This window comes from Hemicordylus capensis, chromosome 1, assembly GCF_027244095.1.
Source record: "Hemicordylus capensis ecotype Gifberg chromosome 1, rHemCap1.1.pri, whole genome shotgun sequence".
Lineage (NCBI taxonomy): Eukaryota > Metazoa > Chordata > Lepidosauria > Squamata > Cordylidae > Hemicordylus > Hemicordylus capensis.
This window is the reverse complement of record NC_069657.1, coordinates 381,540,461-381,557,986: the sequence shown is the minus strand read 5'-3', so window position 1 is coordinate 381,557,986 and position 17,526 is coordinate 381,540,461. Positions and strand designations below refer to the sequence as shown.

The 17,526-nt window shown below is 44.8% G+C and overlaps 3 protein-coding genes across 27 annotated transcripts in view; 1 reads left to right on the top strand and 2 right to left on the bottom strand.

The window, feature by feature from the left end:
• Window positions 1-2,922, bottom strand: part of TBCE (tubulin folding cofactor E) — a 68,420-nt gene extending 65,498 nt beyond the window's left edge. For 4 of the 14 annotated variants that reach the window (XM_053299695.1, XM_053299791.1, XM_053299701.1 and 1 more), the window contains exons 1-2: window positions 1,975-2,310; window positions 790-916 (exon numbers count right to left, since the gene is read on the bottom strand). The gene's annotated coding sequence lies outside the window, so the exon portion shown is untranslated. The other 10 variants (XM_053299737.1, XM_053299758.1, XM_053299722.1 and 7 more) reach the window with 9 other exon arrangements.
• Window positions 2,923-5,148: 2,226 nt separating this feature from the next.
• Window positions 5,149-15,228, bottom strand: GGPS1 (geranylgeranyl diphosphate synthase 1). Of its 10 annotated transcripts, XM_053299663.1 has the most exons (7): window positions 15,021-15,228; window positions 14,642-14,739; window positions 12,637-12,739; window positions 11,856-11,908; window positions 7,923-7,993; window positions 7,422-7,548; window positions 5,149-6,108 (listed from the first exon to the last, which is right to left on the bottom strand). In XM_053299663.1, exons 6-7 carry the CDS (start codon window positions 7,494-7,496, stop codon window positions 5,347-5,349), a joined length of 837 nt encoding a protein of 278 aa, XP_053155638.1. In that variant the 5' UTR covers window positions 7,497-7,548; window positions 7,923-7,993; window positions 11,856-11,908; window positions 12,637-12,739; window positions 14,642-14,739; window positions 15,021-15,228; the 3' UTR covers window positions 5,149-5,346. The 10 variants fall into 10 exon arrangements, with proteins under 10 accessions (XP_053155638.1, XP_053155618.1, XP_053155610.1 ...); XM_053299643.1 differs by lacking the exons at window positions 7,422-7,548; window positions 11,856-11,908 and adding an exon at window positions 13,473-13,528 and having other exon boundaries at window positions 14,642-14,817; window positions 15,021-15,226; XM_053299635.1 differs by lacking the exons at window positions 7,422-7,548; window positions 11,856-11,908 and adding an exon at window positions 13,473-13,528 and having other exon boundaries at window positions 15,021-15,226.
• A 172-nt stretch (window positions 15,229-15,400) lies between these two features.
• Window positions 15,401-17,526, top strand: part of ARID4B (AT-rich interaction domain 4B) — a 198,303-nt gene continuing 196,177 nt past the window's right edge. The window contains exons 1-2 of one of the 3 annotated variants that reach the window (XM_053299581.1): window positions 15,401-15,787; window positions 16,874-16,936. In XM_053299581.1, coding sequence (XP_053155556.1) covers window positions 16,931-16,936 — 6 coding nt within the window. In that variant the 5' untranslated portion in view covers window positions 15,401-15,787; window positions 16,874-16,930. The remainder of the gene's footprint in view (window positions 15,788-16,873; window positions 16,937-17,526) is intronic. The other 2 variants (XM_053299573.1, XM_053299591.1) reach the window with 2 other exon arrangements.

Genomic DNA, 17,526 nt, shown 5'->3' with positions numbered 1-17,526 from the left:
AATAAATAAATACATACATACATACATTCTGAATGCATGTGTGCATACACTGCTTTGATACTCCCTCCTAGAACAAAACGCATTGCGCACACAGATGAAAAAAATGAGAGCACACTAGTATTGATATTTCTAGCTACACAGAATACTTTGTCAACCAGCAGGAAAGGGAGTTCAGTTCTTAGCTAAATACTGTAAGTAAAGTGTGCCGTCAAGTCAATTTCAACTCCTGGCGCCCACAGAGCCCTGAGGTTTTCTTTGGTAGAATACAGGAGAGGTTTACCATTGCCTCCTCCTATGCAGTATGAGATGATGCCTTTCAGCATCTTCCTATATCGCTGCTGCCTGATATAGGCATTTCCCATAGTCTGGGAAACATATCAGCAGGGATTCGAACCGGCAGCCTTCTGCTTGTTAGTCAAGCATTTCCCCACTGCGCCATTTGGTGGCTTAAATACTATATAAGAACCACAGCAGTAACTCATTCTGCAGTTCCAGGTAGGTGTGCAGTAGCAAACACAAATCACTTTCAGCCACATGGCCAGCTGCTTTTAAAACAGAAGAAACTTTCAAAAGCAGTTTATGTTATAACACAACATAGGAAGCTGCCTTATGCCGAGTCATTGGTCCATCTAGCTCAGTAACGTCTACACAGACTGAAAGCGGCTTCTCCAAGGCTGCTGGCAGGAGTCTCTCTCAGCCCTATCTTGGAGATACCAGAGAAGGGACTTGGAACCTTTGGTCTTCACAGTGAACCCATCCCCCTAAGGGAATTATCTTAACAGTACTCACATATGTAGTCTCCATTCAAATGCAAACCAGGGCAGACCCTGCTTAGCAAAGTGGACAATTTACGCTTGCTACCACAAGATCAGCTTTCCGTCATATTAGAGTTTGCATGACAGCACAAACTATCAAGCTATTGAAAGAAAAAAAATGTTAAAGATTACTCTGGACTACTGAAAGCTCCATAGCGGTTCCTTAGATCCCATTAAGCCCTGTTTACATGTCTGTGCTTTATGTGGAAACTACAGGAAAATTTGTGCAGTGACCTCCCATCCACAGCAGCACTTCTGTGCTTGAACACACAGGACAGTAAATATTAAAGAGACTTCGCCCCACCCCAGGATATGGAGATGCAGAACATCACCTTCTGAATTTCTACACAACATGTAGCTATTAAAAAGGCACAGAAGCTCTGTCAGGACAATAGTTGCAAATAGGTAACAGTAGAAAGGCAGGTACATGGTCACTCAGAAGCAGAAATGTCAACTGCCTCATACAAAACATGCAGAAGAGCAGCAAGGAAACAGAGCTTTCCATCCCTAACTTAGCACCACCAAAGCTGAAACGGAGTTAATCTAATGATACTACAGAACTGGTCTGAAAGTGACAGCACATGCCCCATCATGCAAGTCAATAGCGAGTTAAGCTTTTAAATAATACAAAAAGGGTTGAGGTCCCCACCGCCCCCAAAGTGCATATATCTATAATATAAGGGGCTTGGCCCTCACTGACTGACATGAAACTTCTAGGCAAATGACAGGATAGAAACATACCATTTTTGCAGGTAAGCTGTAGACCTTACCCAAACTACAAAAATAAACAAACCCCAGAACTCCGGAAAAAAATCGTTACTTCCCAAGCAAATCCGGAAAAACTCATCCATTGGAAAGCTTGGGGAATGAGGCCTTATAGAGCTAGAAAAAGACTAGAGACACAGAGAGATAAGATATGTTCGCAAACTGCAAGCCCTCGCTGACTGAATGACTGCCATTAAACTCCTAGACCAAATCTTTAAAAGATAAACATATACCATTTTAGCAGGAAAGTTCCAGACCTTGCAGAGACGACCACAAAAATCCAAACCTCCAGAAAGATTCATTAACGTGCCAGAAAATGTGGGGAAACTCTCCCATTGGAAAGCATGGGGAAATGATACTTCATAGACAAAGGGGCAAAAAAAAAGCTACTCACAGAAAGATATTAATATGCTTGCAAATTGCAAGCCCTTTTACGTGTACGTGTGTGTGCTTGCCGGGAAAGGATTCCTTAACTCTCTTGTTTATAAATGCAAGTTTTCCTTTTCTCCCAAGGAGCCGCACTCTTTTTCTTTTTCCTCCTTTGGAAACAAGCCACTCACTCCTTACTCCCCTGAGACTCTCTAATCTCCAGGATAAAATTGTTTCGGATGTTTTCCAAAGACACGGACGACTTTTGAGATTTTTAGGGGAGAGTCCGGCGAAAAAGTCCTTTCAATAAACGTTTAAACTCTAGGAGAGCCCCGCATGCCCGCTAAGCAGGCCGAGAAAGATGCCCACCTGCGTCACGGTGGGTAAGGGCAGAGGCGTGCCTCACGCGCTCCCTCAAGGCTACGCCATTTGAGGCGGAGGAAGAGGAAGAGGCGGGCAGCGTTATAGCTCCTAATGGCCAGGCGGAGAGCGCGAGGCGCTTAACTGATAAAAGGCGCCGGGGTGCAACTCCCTTCGTCTCTCCCCCCTGCTTTTCTATTACGCTAGCGAAGAAAAGCGAACGAAAACACGAAGATCAGTGGGGCTGCCCCATTGCGGCTATTGCCTCTGCTCTGCTTGAGGTGGACTGCGGCGCGCCGGTGCACCTAAAAAGCTGGTTTAAAAAGGGAGAAAATGACGTCACCTTCTATCGTTCTAGGAAGAGCGCGAGCATGCGCGTGCCAGTCAGCCCGTCCACCAGCTTGAGGGAATCGAGCGTTCGGGCCCCCTTCTCTTCGAGCAACTGCCTCCCTCGCCTCCTTTGCATAAATGGTAGGCAAGCCTGCCGCCGCCGCCGCCGCCGCCCGCGCCGTTGATCCGGCCTCCTGAATAGAAGTCTGCTGCTGTACTCCTTTCCCACCGGAAGCGCTGCAGTCATCGTTATAAGAGCTCTACGCAAACACAAGACTGAGCGCCCCCATAGGCTCTTGGGCTATATCAAGAAGCCTGGGAAAGGGAACTCGTCTGTCGGGTGCGGTGGGGGTGAAGAGAGGGTGGTGCCTGCCGACTTATAATTGTGTGTCTCTAATACAAAGTGTTAGAGAACTCTTTTAACCGGACTCTGCCCAAACCTGTAGGAACTCGTGTACAGTGCTTTATTCTCTCTACCATCGCAACCACACATTCGTTAGTTTTATCGGGAAATTCTATTCACTGTTGCTTTTGTAAACCATATGCTAAACATCCTTATCTATAAAACGCTTGGTGTCGGTCCGTGGACCGACACCAAGCTTGTGTCCGTGCCTCCCTGGCTCTGTTCTGGCCACGGATGGCCAGAACAGAGCCAGGGAGCCAGGACCGCCAGCACCCGGCGGCCATCTTGGGTGGCCAGAAGCGGCCGCCCCGAAGAAGCCGGGTAAGCGGCGGCAGGGGACACTGGCCAAGGCGGCGGCAAAGCCGCCGCCTCGGCCAGAGGAGACAGCGTGGCCAAGGAGGCGGCAGAGCCATGGCCGAGGCCTGGCCGTGCTGCCGCTTACCTGGCTTCTTCGGGGCGGCCGCTTCTGGCCACCCAGGATGGCCGCCGGACGAGGCGGCGGAGAAGAATGCGGCGGTGGGCCCGGGCAGCAGTGGACCAGGCCGGAGCCACGGGCGGCGGTGGGTGGCGGGTCCGGCCGGAGCCGCGGGCGGTGGTGAGTGGCGGGCCCGGCCAGAGCCGCGGGCGGGAGGGGTAATGGCGGCGGTGGTCTGGAGCGCAGAGCTCCCCTAGCGCCTGTTATCCAACGGGCTACAAAACCACTAGTTCTCTAATAAAAGTCAATCTTGTCCTGCAACGGAGAAAAAGACAGAACATCATGCCCTTTCCCGGCATTATGTGGGATCTGTTAAGGGCGGGAAGAATAGCGTGTTGACATACAAGTGTGCATTAGCTAGGTTGGGTTATTTTTGTTGCTGCCTGACTTGAGCTTCTTGAAATACAGAGCGGCTACGTCTAGCAAGTGAAGAGGTGCTGGGAAGGGGGCGAGGACAAACGTCCAATAGCATTTTAGCTGCTATTTAACTGCTTTTCTGTTCGTATAAAAACATTTCTGTTCGTGTGTATTAATCAAAGTAACTACTTTGTATCGAAATATCTGTAAACCTTAATACAATTAATTCAGCCAAATAGTTATAGGGTGGTTTTTTGTGGGGTGGGTTTTCACCATTATCTCACTCTTCAATTTTTTACTAATCACTATTAACACAATAGCAAATTGATATAAAGGCTGTGGCAGCTGCTTGGGGCAGCCTTCTGAACATTTTAAATAAGTTTACTTGAATAAATATATTGCCATGTATTTCATTTCAGGTCATTTAGCAAATACATGAAACAATTTCATGTGACCTCATTTCACTAAAGCACTTTTCAGATGTTATAAAATGGAAGGCAAGCACTGCTCATGAAGGGAAAGCAGGAAGGAAACCCTAACCCCACCACACTTCTGGCACTTTGTCTGAAGAGGGTGGCATTGTAAGTGTGATGGTCTACTTCCATACGCTGCAACCTTGATCAATCAAGGTTCTTTTCCCTGTGCCCAGACTGTGTTCCATTTGTTATGTACACTTGAAAATTTGATTCTCCAACTTTCCCTCATTTGTACTAAAAGCATCAACAAATAAGCACAAATTACATTTTGGTTTGTAAGTTACTTATGGTTTCAGTATATGCCTTGTTTTTGTCTCGGAAATTCTTCAAGATGGGCTAGGTTTCTTTCCCATTCCCCATTATGCCATGTTTTACATGCTTGATTTAGGTATGTAAGAATAGGAGAGAAGCCATTGGAAATGCATGACTACCATGTCTTTTCTCGCACTGTACACAAAATAAGTCACAAAAACTTAACAGTAGCTTAGCTAAGAGTTTCTTGATGGCTGTTCTATTACAGCTTATGCCCTGGACTGACGTACTTGCCATCCACACCCTACTCAAATATTTCCATATTAAAAGGATAGATTAATCTATTGCCTCAAGGTTAGGGGAAAGGAAATAAGAAAATGCAAGAATACATGCCTGGACAAACTAAAACAAGATAAAGACAAACTTAATAGAGCACTGAAATCAGAACTTTGTGTCCTCCTGTACTTATTTTCTTAAGTATATCTTGGTCAGAACTAAAAATCCAGTTTAAAAAAAAAAGGGGGATTATAAATGAAAGCGCTTGAGTAAGTTTTGGTAGCTTTATTTTAATGGAAGGTTGTAGCACTATGCAATATTGTATAAGCAGGTGAAAATAGTCTATTTTGAACATATAAAAAGACCCAATTACCCCTTATAATATGGTTAAGTGCAGCTCCTGTACAGCAACAGTTGGGAAATTTGAGTTTTCTTGATTGTTGAAAGTTTCCAAACAATGATTGGCAATTAATTTTCATTGTCCCTGAACATTTTGCTTAAATATTCAACCAATGCAACAAGCTCAGGGTTCCCTCCAAGTGATTCAATTTGTTTATAAGCCTCAGACTCAAGTTCTTTTAGTGTTTTCTGAGTATATTCAAATGAACCTACATTCTCAAGGTAATGTACACAATATTTTTTTATGTCCACATTTTCTGTCCTCTGTCGCAGAATATTCTGCACCTGTGTGCTCTCTGGTCTGGACCATATAGCATGGATAGTTGGAAATGAGAACTTTCCTTCAGTTAGGTCTTCACAAAAACTTTTGTTCTCACTATATTCTTTGGAGTGCAAGTTTGCATAGTCATCTCTAATTTGGAAAAAGAGCCCAAGGGTGTTAAGGAGTGGTTTTAAATCTTTTTTATAATTAGAGAACAACTGCATGAGGCCAACAGCTAGTCCAAAAAGGCCACCTGTCTTTTGCAGAACCATGGCTTTATATTCTGCTTCAGTGGGACAGGTGTAAGTATCTCTCCAGTAAATATCCAAGCCTTGGCCCTTATGGAGTTCCAGCAGTTGGCGGGTGAACACTTTTACAGCATCCGGATGATCAAGTGTTAAAACCTTCTCCAAGCCAAGGAAATATACAAAGTTTGCACAATTTATTACAGATGGTATTCCATAGATGCTGTGGGCCACTGGAAATCCTCGTCGTAGCTTTGAATTATCTTCAATGTCATCTATAAGTAAACTGGCATTGTGCAACATTTCTGTTACTTCAATGATAACCTAATAAAAAAGAAACACAGTAATAATGTTCTGCATTCCACTTGATGTCACAACTGTTACTACCAACCATAACTAGTTTTAGACTTCCCCATATCCTACTAGCAGATTTCAACGTACAGTCCTTTGCTTTTTCTTAACTTTCCTTGCTAAGTATCAGTCCAGCTTTTCATTACAATCATCTCAAGGTGTATAGATCCTATACATGTTCACAGTACTGCAACTGGCTCATTTCCACAACTGCAGTACTGAAGCTTCCCTCCCACCCACCCCCATATACATACAGGATACAATGTACAAAATACATGAGCCTCTTTTCTAAGTGTGAAAAACATGCACTATTTAGCATGTATTTAGTTTTGTTTCCCCTTAAAATACTTGGAAGCAACAGTCTGGAAAGCAAAGTGAGCATCAGGCCTAGGTTTGATTTTAACTCAAATTTATATCAAGCCCAAGTGGCTCAGTCTTTTTTATCCTCCCTTCATGCAAGGCTACACAGACATTAGGGAATAGGTCCACAAACATTGGCCAGGCCAGTTGGTCTATTTGTGCTCACCAGCAACCCCTCCGCCTTCAATTCTCTGGCATGCACAGATGGCTTGGAAGGTAGGGAGGGGAGTTGTCTTATTTGTGTAGTGTTTCTTACCTCTTTTATACCTAGTGCAAGCAAGGGAAATATTTGCTTCTATGTTTACTGAAGGGCTTGTGAGTGAGGTGGTCTTATTGATTTCTTATAAGAAAAAACAAGCCCTCTCTCTCTCAAGCCCTCTAGTATACTCGGAAGCAGAGGCGTGGTTCGAATGCATACCTTTAAGGGTGGGGGAGTGTGTCCTTACCCCTCCTGCCGCATTTCCCCTGCCGGCGCGTCATTTAAAAAATCTTCATCAGGGAGGCAGCATACCTCCCCTGCCACACAGGTGTCCTCAGCCAGAAGTAAAAGGAAGTACCCGGCTCATGTGTGTGCACACATTGCACTCATGTACGTGCACAATGTGTGGATGAGTGAGATATGCACACGCACCCAGAGTGCACACGCGCACCCAGTACTTCCTTTTACTTCCAGTCAAGGACAACACGGCAGCAGGGAGGGATGCTGTTGTCCTGACTGAGGCTTTTTAAATGGGGTGCTGACAGGGGAAACATGGTGAGAAGGGGTAAGGGCCCCCTGCCTTTAAAGGTATGCCCCCCACCTTCGAACTGGCAGAACTGCTGGTCGTTTGAACCGGCCCATAAAGGGCCTCTGAACTGGTTCCATGCACATCCTTAGCAGAGACTTCTGTTCACTTGCACTGGGAAACACTCTAGCTGTTTCTTACCTCCTTTAAAATGCAATGAAAGTGAGAGCTGGGGCAGAACAGTTGCCTCTGAGGATCTCTCTCACTAGATCTCATGGGGCACTTGCCTCTGGTGAGTACCTCTGTGGATACCTTTCTGAAGGACTACCTGCCCGCAAACAAACCTGCATGTTAGCAACCTTTGGAGGCCCTTCTCTGGGTCCCCCTCTCTTAAGTTAGTATCAATGGCAATTCCCCTCCTAAAAGTAGTCATAAGGGAATGTACACATGTCAGTTGATTCAGATCAGGGATAAAAGCTTAAAACCTCCCTATCTTATGCTGCAGTCCCAACTTGGATTGGCTCCTCCTGCCATGTGACTGTTACATAGTAAAGAAAAAATAAACATGTTAGGTCCAATTAAATGTTTAATGTAACATGTAGTTTGGCCCTTAGGGAAGGAGAATCAATTTTCATATTACTACAGAACTACATAGAATACTTCTTAACCAGCATGTCATTTTAAGTCAAGAAAACTGTGTACCTGTAGTTTATCATCAGGAACATTCAGCCAGTGATTAAAAGCTTGTGAGAGTTTGGTTCGGACTTGCTTACCTGTAAATTAAAAAAAAAGGAAGACATTACTATCTGAAAAAAGTATCCAAGCCTCTACTATTCACCTGGTAGTAATTACCACTGGGAATAAAGTGCGGGGGAGTTATTGGCCACTATTCAAACGCAGGTAATTTCCAAGGTTACGAAAGAGATAGTTCATAACATGGGGAGATATGCACAATATATGGTGTTTGGACTTGGAATTGAAGATCCACTTACTTCTGATAAGCTTACCATGCTTCTGCATTAAGTAGTACCAAGAGACTTCTCAACTGTCAGAGCATCTGACAAAGCCACACATTTAAAGTTCCTCTACAATTTCACTTTCTATTGAATTGCACAACAGCTAATCCTAAAATTATTTAGACATAGGAAATAATAGCATCAAGGTATTAGGGTGTGGTTTTAATTTGGTGTGTTCACAGGCAAGAATGTCAGTAGACTACCACATTTAACAGGCCACTCTTTGCTATAGAATAATCCACTAGTACTGATCAGTCATTTGTTCAGCACAGCTTTATGCCACAAGGTTGCATCTGTTATTATAGAAAAGAATGCCATTTATACGCATGTTTCATCTGCATATTATTGGTGCAATGTGACCATTTTCAATACAGAAAGATCCCAATGGCAGAAAGACTTTGCCCCTGTGACACTGAGGAGGTAGAAACCACAGAACATATACTTCCCCTCTGCCCCTTTTATAGACACATTAGGGCCATGTTTATTTCTCTGTTGCTTCACAAGTACCCAGGCTGCCCAACCATGTCTATACCCGTTTGCTCCTTTCAGATGAAGTTTCGGCCTTCATGTTTAACGCTGCCAAGTTCTGTGTGGCAGTGCACAAGATCTGTCGATCATGACGGCCAGGCCTTCCCCTTGCATCAGCTCAGTATAGCTTTGAACTGCTGTCTATACCACTAACTTCTAGCACTCCCACCCTATATACTCTGTTTTAGTCACTGCTTTTTTTCCAGTATGTACATTATAATTTTAATAATTTCATAGCCCCCGTTTCAAGGGTAGCAGTTTTTAAATATCATGTAATAGCTTTTATTATTAGATAATTTTAAAGTATAGCTTTATGGTTCCATATGTAGTGATTTATACTGATTTCATAATGTGTTTTAGCAGTAGTTTTATCTATAGTTTTAGAGTGGCTTTTAAAAAAGTAAATATGGTTTATAACAATTAGTATAATATGTATTTTTATAATAATTTTAATGCAACTTGATGACCATACTGCTTTGTAATTGCCTTTAATCATGCTTTTCTGTACTATCTTATGCTGGTCTTGGAACATAATAAAGATGATTGATTGATCATTTTCACAATAATGGTCAATACCAAAACTCCTCTTGCAGACATAGTGACTTTGTCCTACAGTAGAGAGTTTAAATGAACCCAAAACCAGTTTAAGGAAGTGTGTCCAGTGAACCAGAATCTGAACTTAACATCTTCATTGCTGAGAACCCGAGGCAAACCTCCTAAACGCAAAGGCACGCATTCTTTTGAGAAGCGGTGAGGGCTCCTCTCTGCTGTACTTGGACAAACTATATTTCCTAGTGAGCCATCTAAAAGAAAGGAGGAACCAGGAAGATTAGTAGGCAGAGTCTAAGACTAATAGTTCCACCCACAGGCTGCTGTCCAGCAACAAGGAGTCAGTGGGGAAGACTCTTGAAGCTGGGAGTTTTGTTTCTCCATCATGCAGTTCTTCATTGCTGCTACCCTGCCAGTTATTATGAACAAGCTAAGTTATTTTTTTTTTGTTGGTACATTTCTTGAAAGAAAAAGGAGAGCTCTAATTGGGGGTAGGAGGAAAGATATAAAAATGGAAAGGTAGCTGAGCTTGGGTAGGGGAGAAACAGGAAAAAAAGCAAGGTGTTTAGCAGTTAATAAGGATATTACGCACGATCAGTTGCTTGATGGCTAAGGCTGCACAATTATTCGGAAGGCCCAATGAACAAATTGGGACTTACTTCCAAGCCAACATGCATGGGATGAGATCATAAGTGTTCAGAAATTTCAACGAACAAGGACTGGTAGTTATAAGGCAAAACAGTTTTCTTCCATGAGAAAACATGAAAAGCATCCATAACACTTGGTTGGCTGAGCCATAAGTATTAACTATGGCTCGGTTTGGCTGAGCTTGGGTATCTCATGTAATGCCAATCTGTAGTTTGGTGCTATGTGAACAAGCCTCAAGGGTACACTCTTCTCTTCTTCTCATCTCATACAATAAATTCCCTCCCTGTTCTTAGCAAACCATAATTTGGTATTACATCCAAATTAGCAAACTGGTTTATGCTTGCCCTGCAAATCAGAATCAAACCTTTGTTTCCAATCCTAATTTGTAGGGAAACTAGTTTGTGGGGAACTACAGTTTGCCAGTTTGGATTCAACAGCAAGCTATAATAATGATCCATTCAAAGTTAAGCAGTTTTTGCCTATTTTTCTTTAATCCTACTTTTCTAATAAAAAGGTTAAGCACATGTGTAAATCTGCATCCCCTCTTCATTTAACTCAATGGGACTTAAGTGCTAAACTTTGGATGGATTGTGACCATTGCATTCTATATGACCAATACCAATCTGCTTCCCTTACAAATGGATAACTTATATGTCAGCTAACTAGATACTTATATCTATTTACACATGTGTAATGCTCTAACATTTAAAGATAGTAAACCCACAATGGGTTGGATCCCAATTTGAATAATAACAAAGATTGCACAAGGAATTGTCCTTGTCCCCTTCTCCTCACAGAAGTTCTTGGAAGATGCTTCTGCTCACTCTCCAGGAATTCCTGCCTACAGTCCTCGGCGACTGAGCCATCACCTCCTTGAGGGCCCCTTCACCCTCAGGAGAAACTTTTGAGGAGGCTGCTGTGGGGAGAAGGGGGCCAGAAAGACCTCTGCATGAACTTTGCTCTGCTCATGCAAGTCAGGCTCTAACACAAGGTCAGAATGACAAGAGCCAGGAGATTGCACCAGGCACTCTGGGACTAACAGCAATATTCTGACATGTTCTACAAAAAACTTCTAGGGCTGAAAATGAAGAATGAGAACCATGTAGCAACTGACTGTCTTGTGTCAAAGCAGTGAGTACTATGGATGCTGAAAGTTCAGATCCAGCCATGCTTCTGACCATAAACCACTACTGGAAGTAACTTCATTTCCCACCACCACACTTTTATTTAACAACACCACTGTAAGCGCAACTGAAAGCATCAATGTGGGATAACAACACTGGAAATTAAGTAGAGTTCACCCCCATCCCAAACAGGATGCTAACCCACTCCAGCAGCAGGGATGTGCACGAACCTGCTTGGAGGCCCTTTTACGGTTCTCCGAACAGGTTCGAACACGGGGGAGGTGTCACTTTAAGGGTGGGGGAGGGTGCACTTACCCCTCCCCCGCTTTCCCCCCACCAGTGGTGTCTGTAAAAGCTTTCAGGGCAGCAGTGTACCTCCCTGCCACCCTTTCCCCCCCTTCAGCCGGAAGTGGCCAAAAGTACCGAGCACACATGCACCCGCCTGACATGTACGCACGCGACATGCGTGCACACGTCACAAGTGCATGTGTGCATGTCACGTGTGCACAGTCAAGACGGGTGCATGTGCACCTGGTACTTCCAGCCAAAAAGGGGGAAGGGGCAGCAGGGAGGTACACTGCCACTCCAAAGGCTTTTATAGACAACGAGCGCCGGGGGGGGGGGGGGGGGGGAAGTGGGGTAAGGGGTAAGTGACACCGCCCACTCCTTCGAGCCACCCCCACCCGGTTCCGTGCACATCCCTATCCAGCAGTTCTAACCAGGAGAACATCTGTCTTCTCCAGGTTTAATTTCAACTTGTTAGCCCTCACCCAATTCAAAACTGCCTCCAGACACTTATTCAGGACAGTCACAGCCTCTCCAGCTGGGGATGGCAGAGAGATATAAAGCTAGGTGTTAATATAGCCAAGTACTTTCATAAAAAGGCAAGCAAAAGTCATAAAATACTCCTTCATTCTGATTTTCAGTGACACCTTATGAGGAGCACATGGTTTGACTTGTCCTGACATGCATAACGAAAGGCAGTGGCACAGTTTTAAAAGTAGAATTTGCTGCAAATATTACAGTGTAAAAGTTAAATAAAATTTTTGGAAAATAAAAGCAGCAGGCTAGACAGCTGTGCAAATCTACATCAGGGGTTTTAAAATTTATCTATCATCATCATATTTTTATACTGCCTGATATATACATCTCTAGGCAGTGTACAAAATTTTAAATATTTAAGTCAACACAGATTAAAATACATGACACAAAACCAGCATTAAACAGTTATTAAAACAAATTATTAAAATTTAAATGAGCTAGCTGAAGTTGCCACATAGTTCAGGGACCAAGAGAGATCAACAGCAGGACATAAACAAGTCAATTACATTTGCAGGAAATCATTCTATGAGAAACAGGACCAACTAGCATACAATTTGCAATGTACTCTGGTATTAATGAGAAGAATAAATTGCTGATCTTGGAGATGGATGAATACAATAAACCTAGGTTTTAAACTGAAAAATCAGAAGTCCTGTTAGACCAACTTCCTACCAGATCAAAGATTGTTATGACCATCTAGTTTGACATATTCAAAGAATGGAACATTACCTGGTAGTTCAAGCAGGTAGTTGTATGGCTCCAGCAAAATTCTTTGAGATGTCTCTCCCACATGTTCCATTTTTAAAAAGATTCTGAAGAGTTATGGTTCAGTCTGTTTAAGAAAGTAGTATTTACTAGCAATGTAATTTAGAGGTTTCCTAAAAAAAAAATACAGCTCGTGCCATATGAAGGTGAGTAGAACAAAGCAGGGAAGCTAGTGCTACTCAGGCTGCAGGGAAACACAGAAGTATAAAGTCTGTGGCAATTGTTTGCTTTTTCTTTAAATACTCCTTATTTATATTTTTATGTGATGTCTTTCCAAGTAGTACTTTCAGGAAAATTGACAGTTGTGTTGCCCAGAAAGCACCACTATAAAAGCTTCTAAAGTGTATACTTATGCACATCTCTAACTATATTGGCTAATAAAAATACAATGGCCTTGCATTTCTCTACCATAATCTCACAATGTATATTATCACTCATCTTGCAGCTACACTCATTTCGCAACTATTTCTGTGGCAAAGACAAAAGCTGTGCACTCCAGCATTATCTGGGCCCAGCTTTCTGGGAAAAATCTGCCGCCGCCCACCACAATTCCACCTCTGGTGTTTCCTGCTGCACTGCAGATGTTTCAAACTGTAACAAGCCATCTCATGCAATTTAAATACAGAAACTGTAACATTCCCTTACCAATCAATTCAGCAGTCATACTGACAAACATCTAGCAAGTTGTCCTGGCATGTCATTTCTAACCATTTCCCAATACCTTCACAGATTTTCTGTGAGAGAGATGGTCATAGGACAGAGCAACTTTTAGTTTTAGTAAACAGAGATAAAAGCCTTGCCTGTATTGATGAATACTATCCAGTGCAGAAGTTTAGAAAGAATTGAAGACCATGTTCTTCATTTCAGTAGGGTATAAAGAAAATAGCATGCATTCACTAAGATCATCTTTGTGAAATTAATATTATTACTTTTTGTGACTATTCAGTGAACCAGAATCCCAGTCTATAACAATCTATAAGAAAATACAAACAATGCTGGCCAATATATAGCCAGAAACTAAGTTTCACACAGAAACTAAGCACTTCAGTCCAGATGTCATCTTCTCAACTACAACCATCCACAGTATCGCAGCATCCTCAGAATCTTGACAGAGATTTGTCCTCAAAGAAGTTGCAGGAATCCAATATTTGTACACAGCATACACACTAAACACTACACTAAAGCTGTGTTAAATTAAATAGGTCTTTAGCTATTAGACCAACAGAGTTTTAAGCCAATGAAAGTCAACCCTTTATTGAATTTCCAAGCAAGGTTTTAATATTCTTTGGTAAATAACTGGCTAGTGTTTAAATAAATACTTTGCTATCAAATGGCCAATTAAAGTCTGAATCACTTTGGGTTGATCCATTTTGTGATCATCTCATTTTTCTAGTTTCTAACACACTTCAGTTCTCACATCATTATGATAGGCTTGCAGTACAAAAACACTCTGAGCAGGTGACAGTAAACAAGCCTGTTCAAAAATGTCTGGCTTGGGCTAGAAAAACTGTACTGTAATGAGTGAAGTAGCCCACATTTAGACCTAGACACATGTGAACTCCCCCAAATCAAGAAAATTTCTAGACTTCCAAATATCTCCAAAAGTATTGCTAGAAGAAATGAGAACATATCTACAACACTGCATTTTTATACCAAATATTTCAACACGAGTTTAAGGTTATTTTATCCTGTACCAAAAACGTAAGACTAATCAAACCACTTTAACTTTAAACGAATCAAGTTAAGACCCAAGCAAAACACAACGTAACTACCACCTTTATTCTACATACTCCACTGTTTATGCAATGTATTGTCAGTATGCACTGAAGAGGTGGAAAAATAACGCTTTCAGCTACTCAATTTCTGCAAAGAGAACGATTAAGTGAGCTAAAAGGTTATTAATTAGCATTAAGTGGTTTTGAAGACAGTAACACACACACCTAAGGAAAAGAGACAGTAACACACACACCTTAGAGAACAGCAGCCACCCTCCAGCACAAGAACCTTCCCTTTTTCTCCCACACACCTGGAAGGAAATCTTCGTCGTATTCATACGACAAGCAGGCTCTGAAAGGAAAACACCGTACTGTGCTGACTCCACCACAAAAGAACTACGATGCCTCTCCGATACGTCCGCGGCTCCCTCTTTATAGAAACAAGGGAGAGAGGGTGGAGCCTCGAAGCGCGTGCCCGGCGAAATGAGGAAACGGGGGAAGGAAGGGGCTGTAGAGAACTCCACCCTCCCCCGCCATTCGGTTACAGTGGGCGCGTGAGTGTGGAGTGAGGCGGCAGCGAAAATAGATCCCCTTTTGCAAACATAACCCTCAACAACAACCATTCTAACCTACCGTCGCCTTCCTTCTTCAAGCCCCAAACAAGTTCGCCCCCCCACGACTCTAAACGGCCCTTGGTCGGTCTCAATCCAGCACAAAGCCCCACCCCCTTCTGGCTCAATCGCCACCTTCGCCTGATGGGGGAAAAATGCGCCACCAGAGCTTCTTGGCGCAGGCGCGAACTCCTCCTACACCCGCTTTAATAAGCTCCCTTCGGCTCTTGCCCCCCCGCCCCCATTTTCTCATTCTCTTCTCTGCCTCCCGATGCATAATGGGATTCGTAGTTCCAACGAGAAATAACGCCCCTTCTGAGTCTGCGACGAAAGGATGAGTGAAAAACCTTGCTACCCAAAAGCCTCCGCGGCTCCGAGTCTCGGTTTCCATAGAACTGGAAAGAGAATTACATCAGTGTTTCTGATAGAAAAGCTTATGGCGTTAGAAAGTGGGCGGGCCTTGTGGATTTGAAGCCAATGGCAGACTCGTAAGGCGGGCTTACAGCTATCAGTCACACTTCGGATCTGGGGGGAGGGGAGTGAACAGCTTGGAGGAGAGCCGCTGCTGTCGCCGTCGCCACCGGGGTTCGGACGGGAAGGAGGATTGGACCTCGCTATTGCAGGGCGGGAGCCGTCGCCTGTCCCCAAAGTCAGGCCACCGTCTGCTTGATAGGCCCGGGATTTTGGCTAAGGGATCGAGCCCTGCGTTGGGAGGAGGCTCCATCCTCCTCCCCCCCCCGCAGGTTAGGGGGGACCCGCGAGTGAGCGGACGACAGCCGTGGAACAAAGGTAACGTAGCTCTGAGGAAGAGCTTCTTGGCCCCTGTGGCTGTAAGTGGTTGGCGAGCTCCTCTGTGGAGGCTGGAGCCTCTTGCAGGGGCGGCGAGAGAAAGAGAGTGAGAGCGAAGCGCTTCGGGCTTGTTGTTTTTCTCCTTGTTGAGGCTGCGGCGGGACTCGCCGCTTCCCCCCCCCCCGAATCCGAAACCTTTGAGTCTCGGAGGGGGAAAGGCGGGGGGTGGGGGTGGGGGGTAATCTTGGAGTCTTGTGTCGAAAACGAGATGGAGGGAAAGGCGATCCTTGGTTCTTACTATCGGCCGTCGCCTTCCCGGCTTCCTCGAGCCTTGACCAGCTCTGGGCAGGGAACTGCGGCTGTTGCTAAAACTCCTGCCGCGGAATCGGGGGCGTGGGGGGGAGGCACAGACAGGTTGCTGGGAAGATCCTTTGGGGAGCCGCAGCTCCTAACATGGGGTGGGGGTGGGGGGTAGCTGGACGACGACGAGGATGTTGAGAGCTGGATGCCGAGCCGCCCCCATCTTCTCTCCTTGTCCTAGACTCCTAGTACAATGGAGATGCCTCCCCTCCCGCAGGGAAGTGTGTGTGTCTGCATGGACGAGAAAGCACCTTCGTCCTGGCTGGACACCCCGCAACCTGCCCCTCTCCTTGCCCACCCCACTTATTTGGGGTGTAGCAGCCACTCCCAGAGAGTCGAAGGCGAAGGGCTTGTTCCTTCTCAGGCGGTACCCGGAGAGGGATTCGTAAGGAGCGGGGTGGCGGGGGGGGGGGGCGGCGGTTAAGAAGCAGTTGTTGTTGTGGCAAGTTTCTCCTCTGACAGAAATGGCGTCAAAGGCAGCGAATGAGCCGCGGTGTGTGAGGCTCGGAGAGGAAGCGGCTGCTGTGGGGGGTTGGGGAAGGAGGGAGGGAGAAGGGGGTCTATGTGGAGGGAAAAGGAGAGGCAGGGTGAGAGAGGTCTTAGGGACAGGGGAGACGCTCCTGCAGAAGCTTCCCCCCCGCCGCCGGCTTCCCCCACACACCAGAGAGCGGGCCCCGGTGGGAAAGGGGGTGGTGCGGTGGCTCAGTGCTTTGCTTTAAATTTCAGGTCCAGCCTCGGCAGCTCAACCTCTTTCGGGTTTGTCTACTGCAGCCTGAGTTCATCATGAAGGTAAACCACTCGTGGATGGGGGTGGGGGAACGGGGAGCAGCCGCGGAGGGTTATGTCTGTCCTAGCTCTGCTCCCTGATGTGAGGTGGGCTGGAGCCTTTCACCAGATCGCGGTCTCTTTTCCTCCTTGAAAGCTTGTGTGTTGGGCTGGTTGTGTTAAACTCTTGCTGTGTCGCGGCGTTCTGGAGTTCTTTTGCAACACCCTTTTCGAAGCGGAATAAGGACATGGCTGCCTCGGCCAGCTTCGGTAGTTTGGCGGAGGCACAGGGGGCATTTGCTTTCCGCTTGAAAGTATGGAGATGGGGGGAAAGCTCCTTTAAGCAGTTGTGCTTTCATCATTTGAGGTTAGATTTAATTTACTTTCACTTAATAGGAGTTCAGTTGCATTAATAATTCTGAGCTTCTGAAGTGCCTTTATAGGAGGGAAGATTGTCTGCAGCACAAATATTGCTGCAAGAATGCAGAGATTTTTCAAAAAGCTATTCACTTTTGGATGCAGAGAGCATTTGCATGGCATATGCCTATTAACGAAAAGGCACTGATAGCTGTTGGTCAGTGTCTTAAGCAAATGTGATTGAAGTAATAGTAATA

Coding starts and splice junctions, on each gene's coding strand:
- GGPS1 (XM_053299643.1), bottom strand. CDS start 12,706: ATGGAACATGTGGGAGAGACATCTCAAAGAATTTTGCTGGAGCCATAC. Junction 7,994..12,636: donor CTACCTGCTTGAACTACCAG/GTAATGTTCCAT, acceptor TTTAATTTACAG/GTAAGCAAGTCCGAACCAAA. Junction 6,109..7,922: donor TTCCTGATGATAAACTACAG/GTACACAGTTTT, acceptor CTTTTTTATTAG/GTTATCATTGAAGTAACAGA.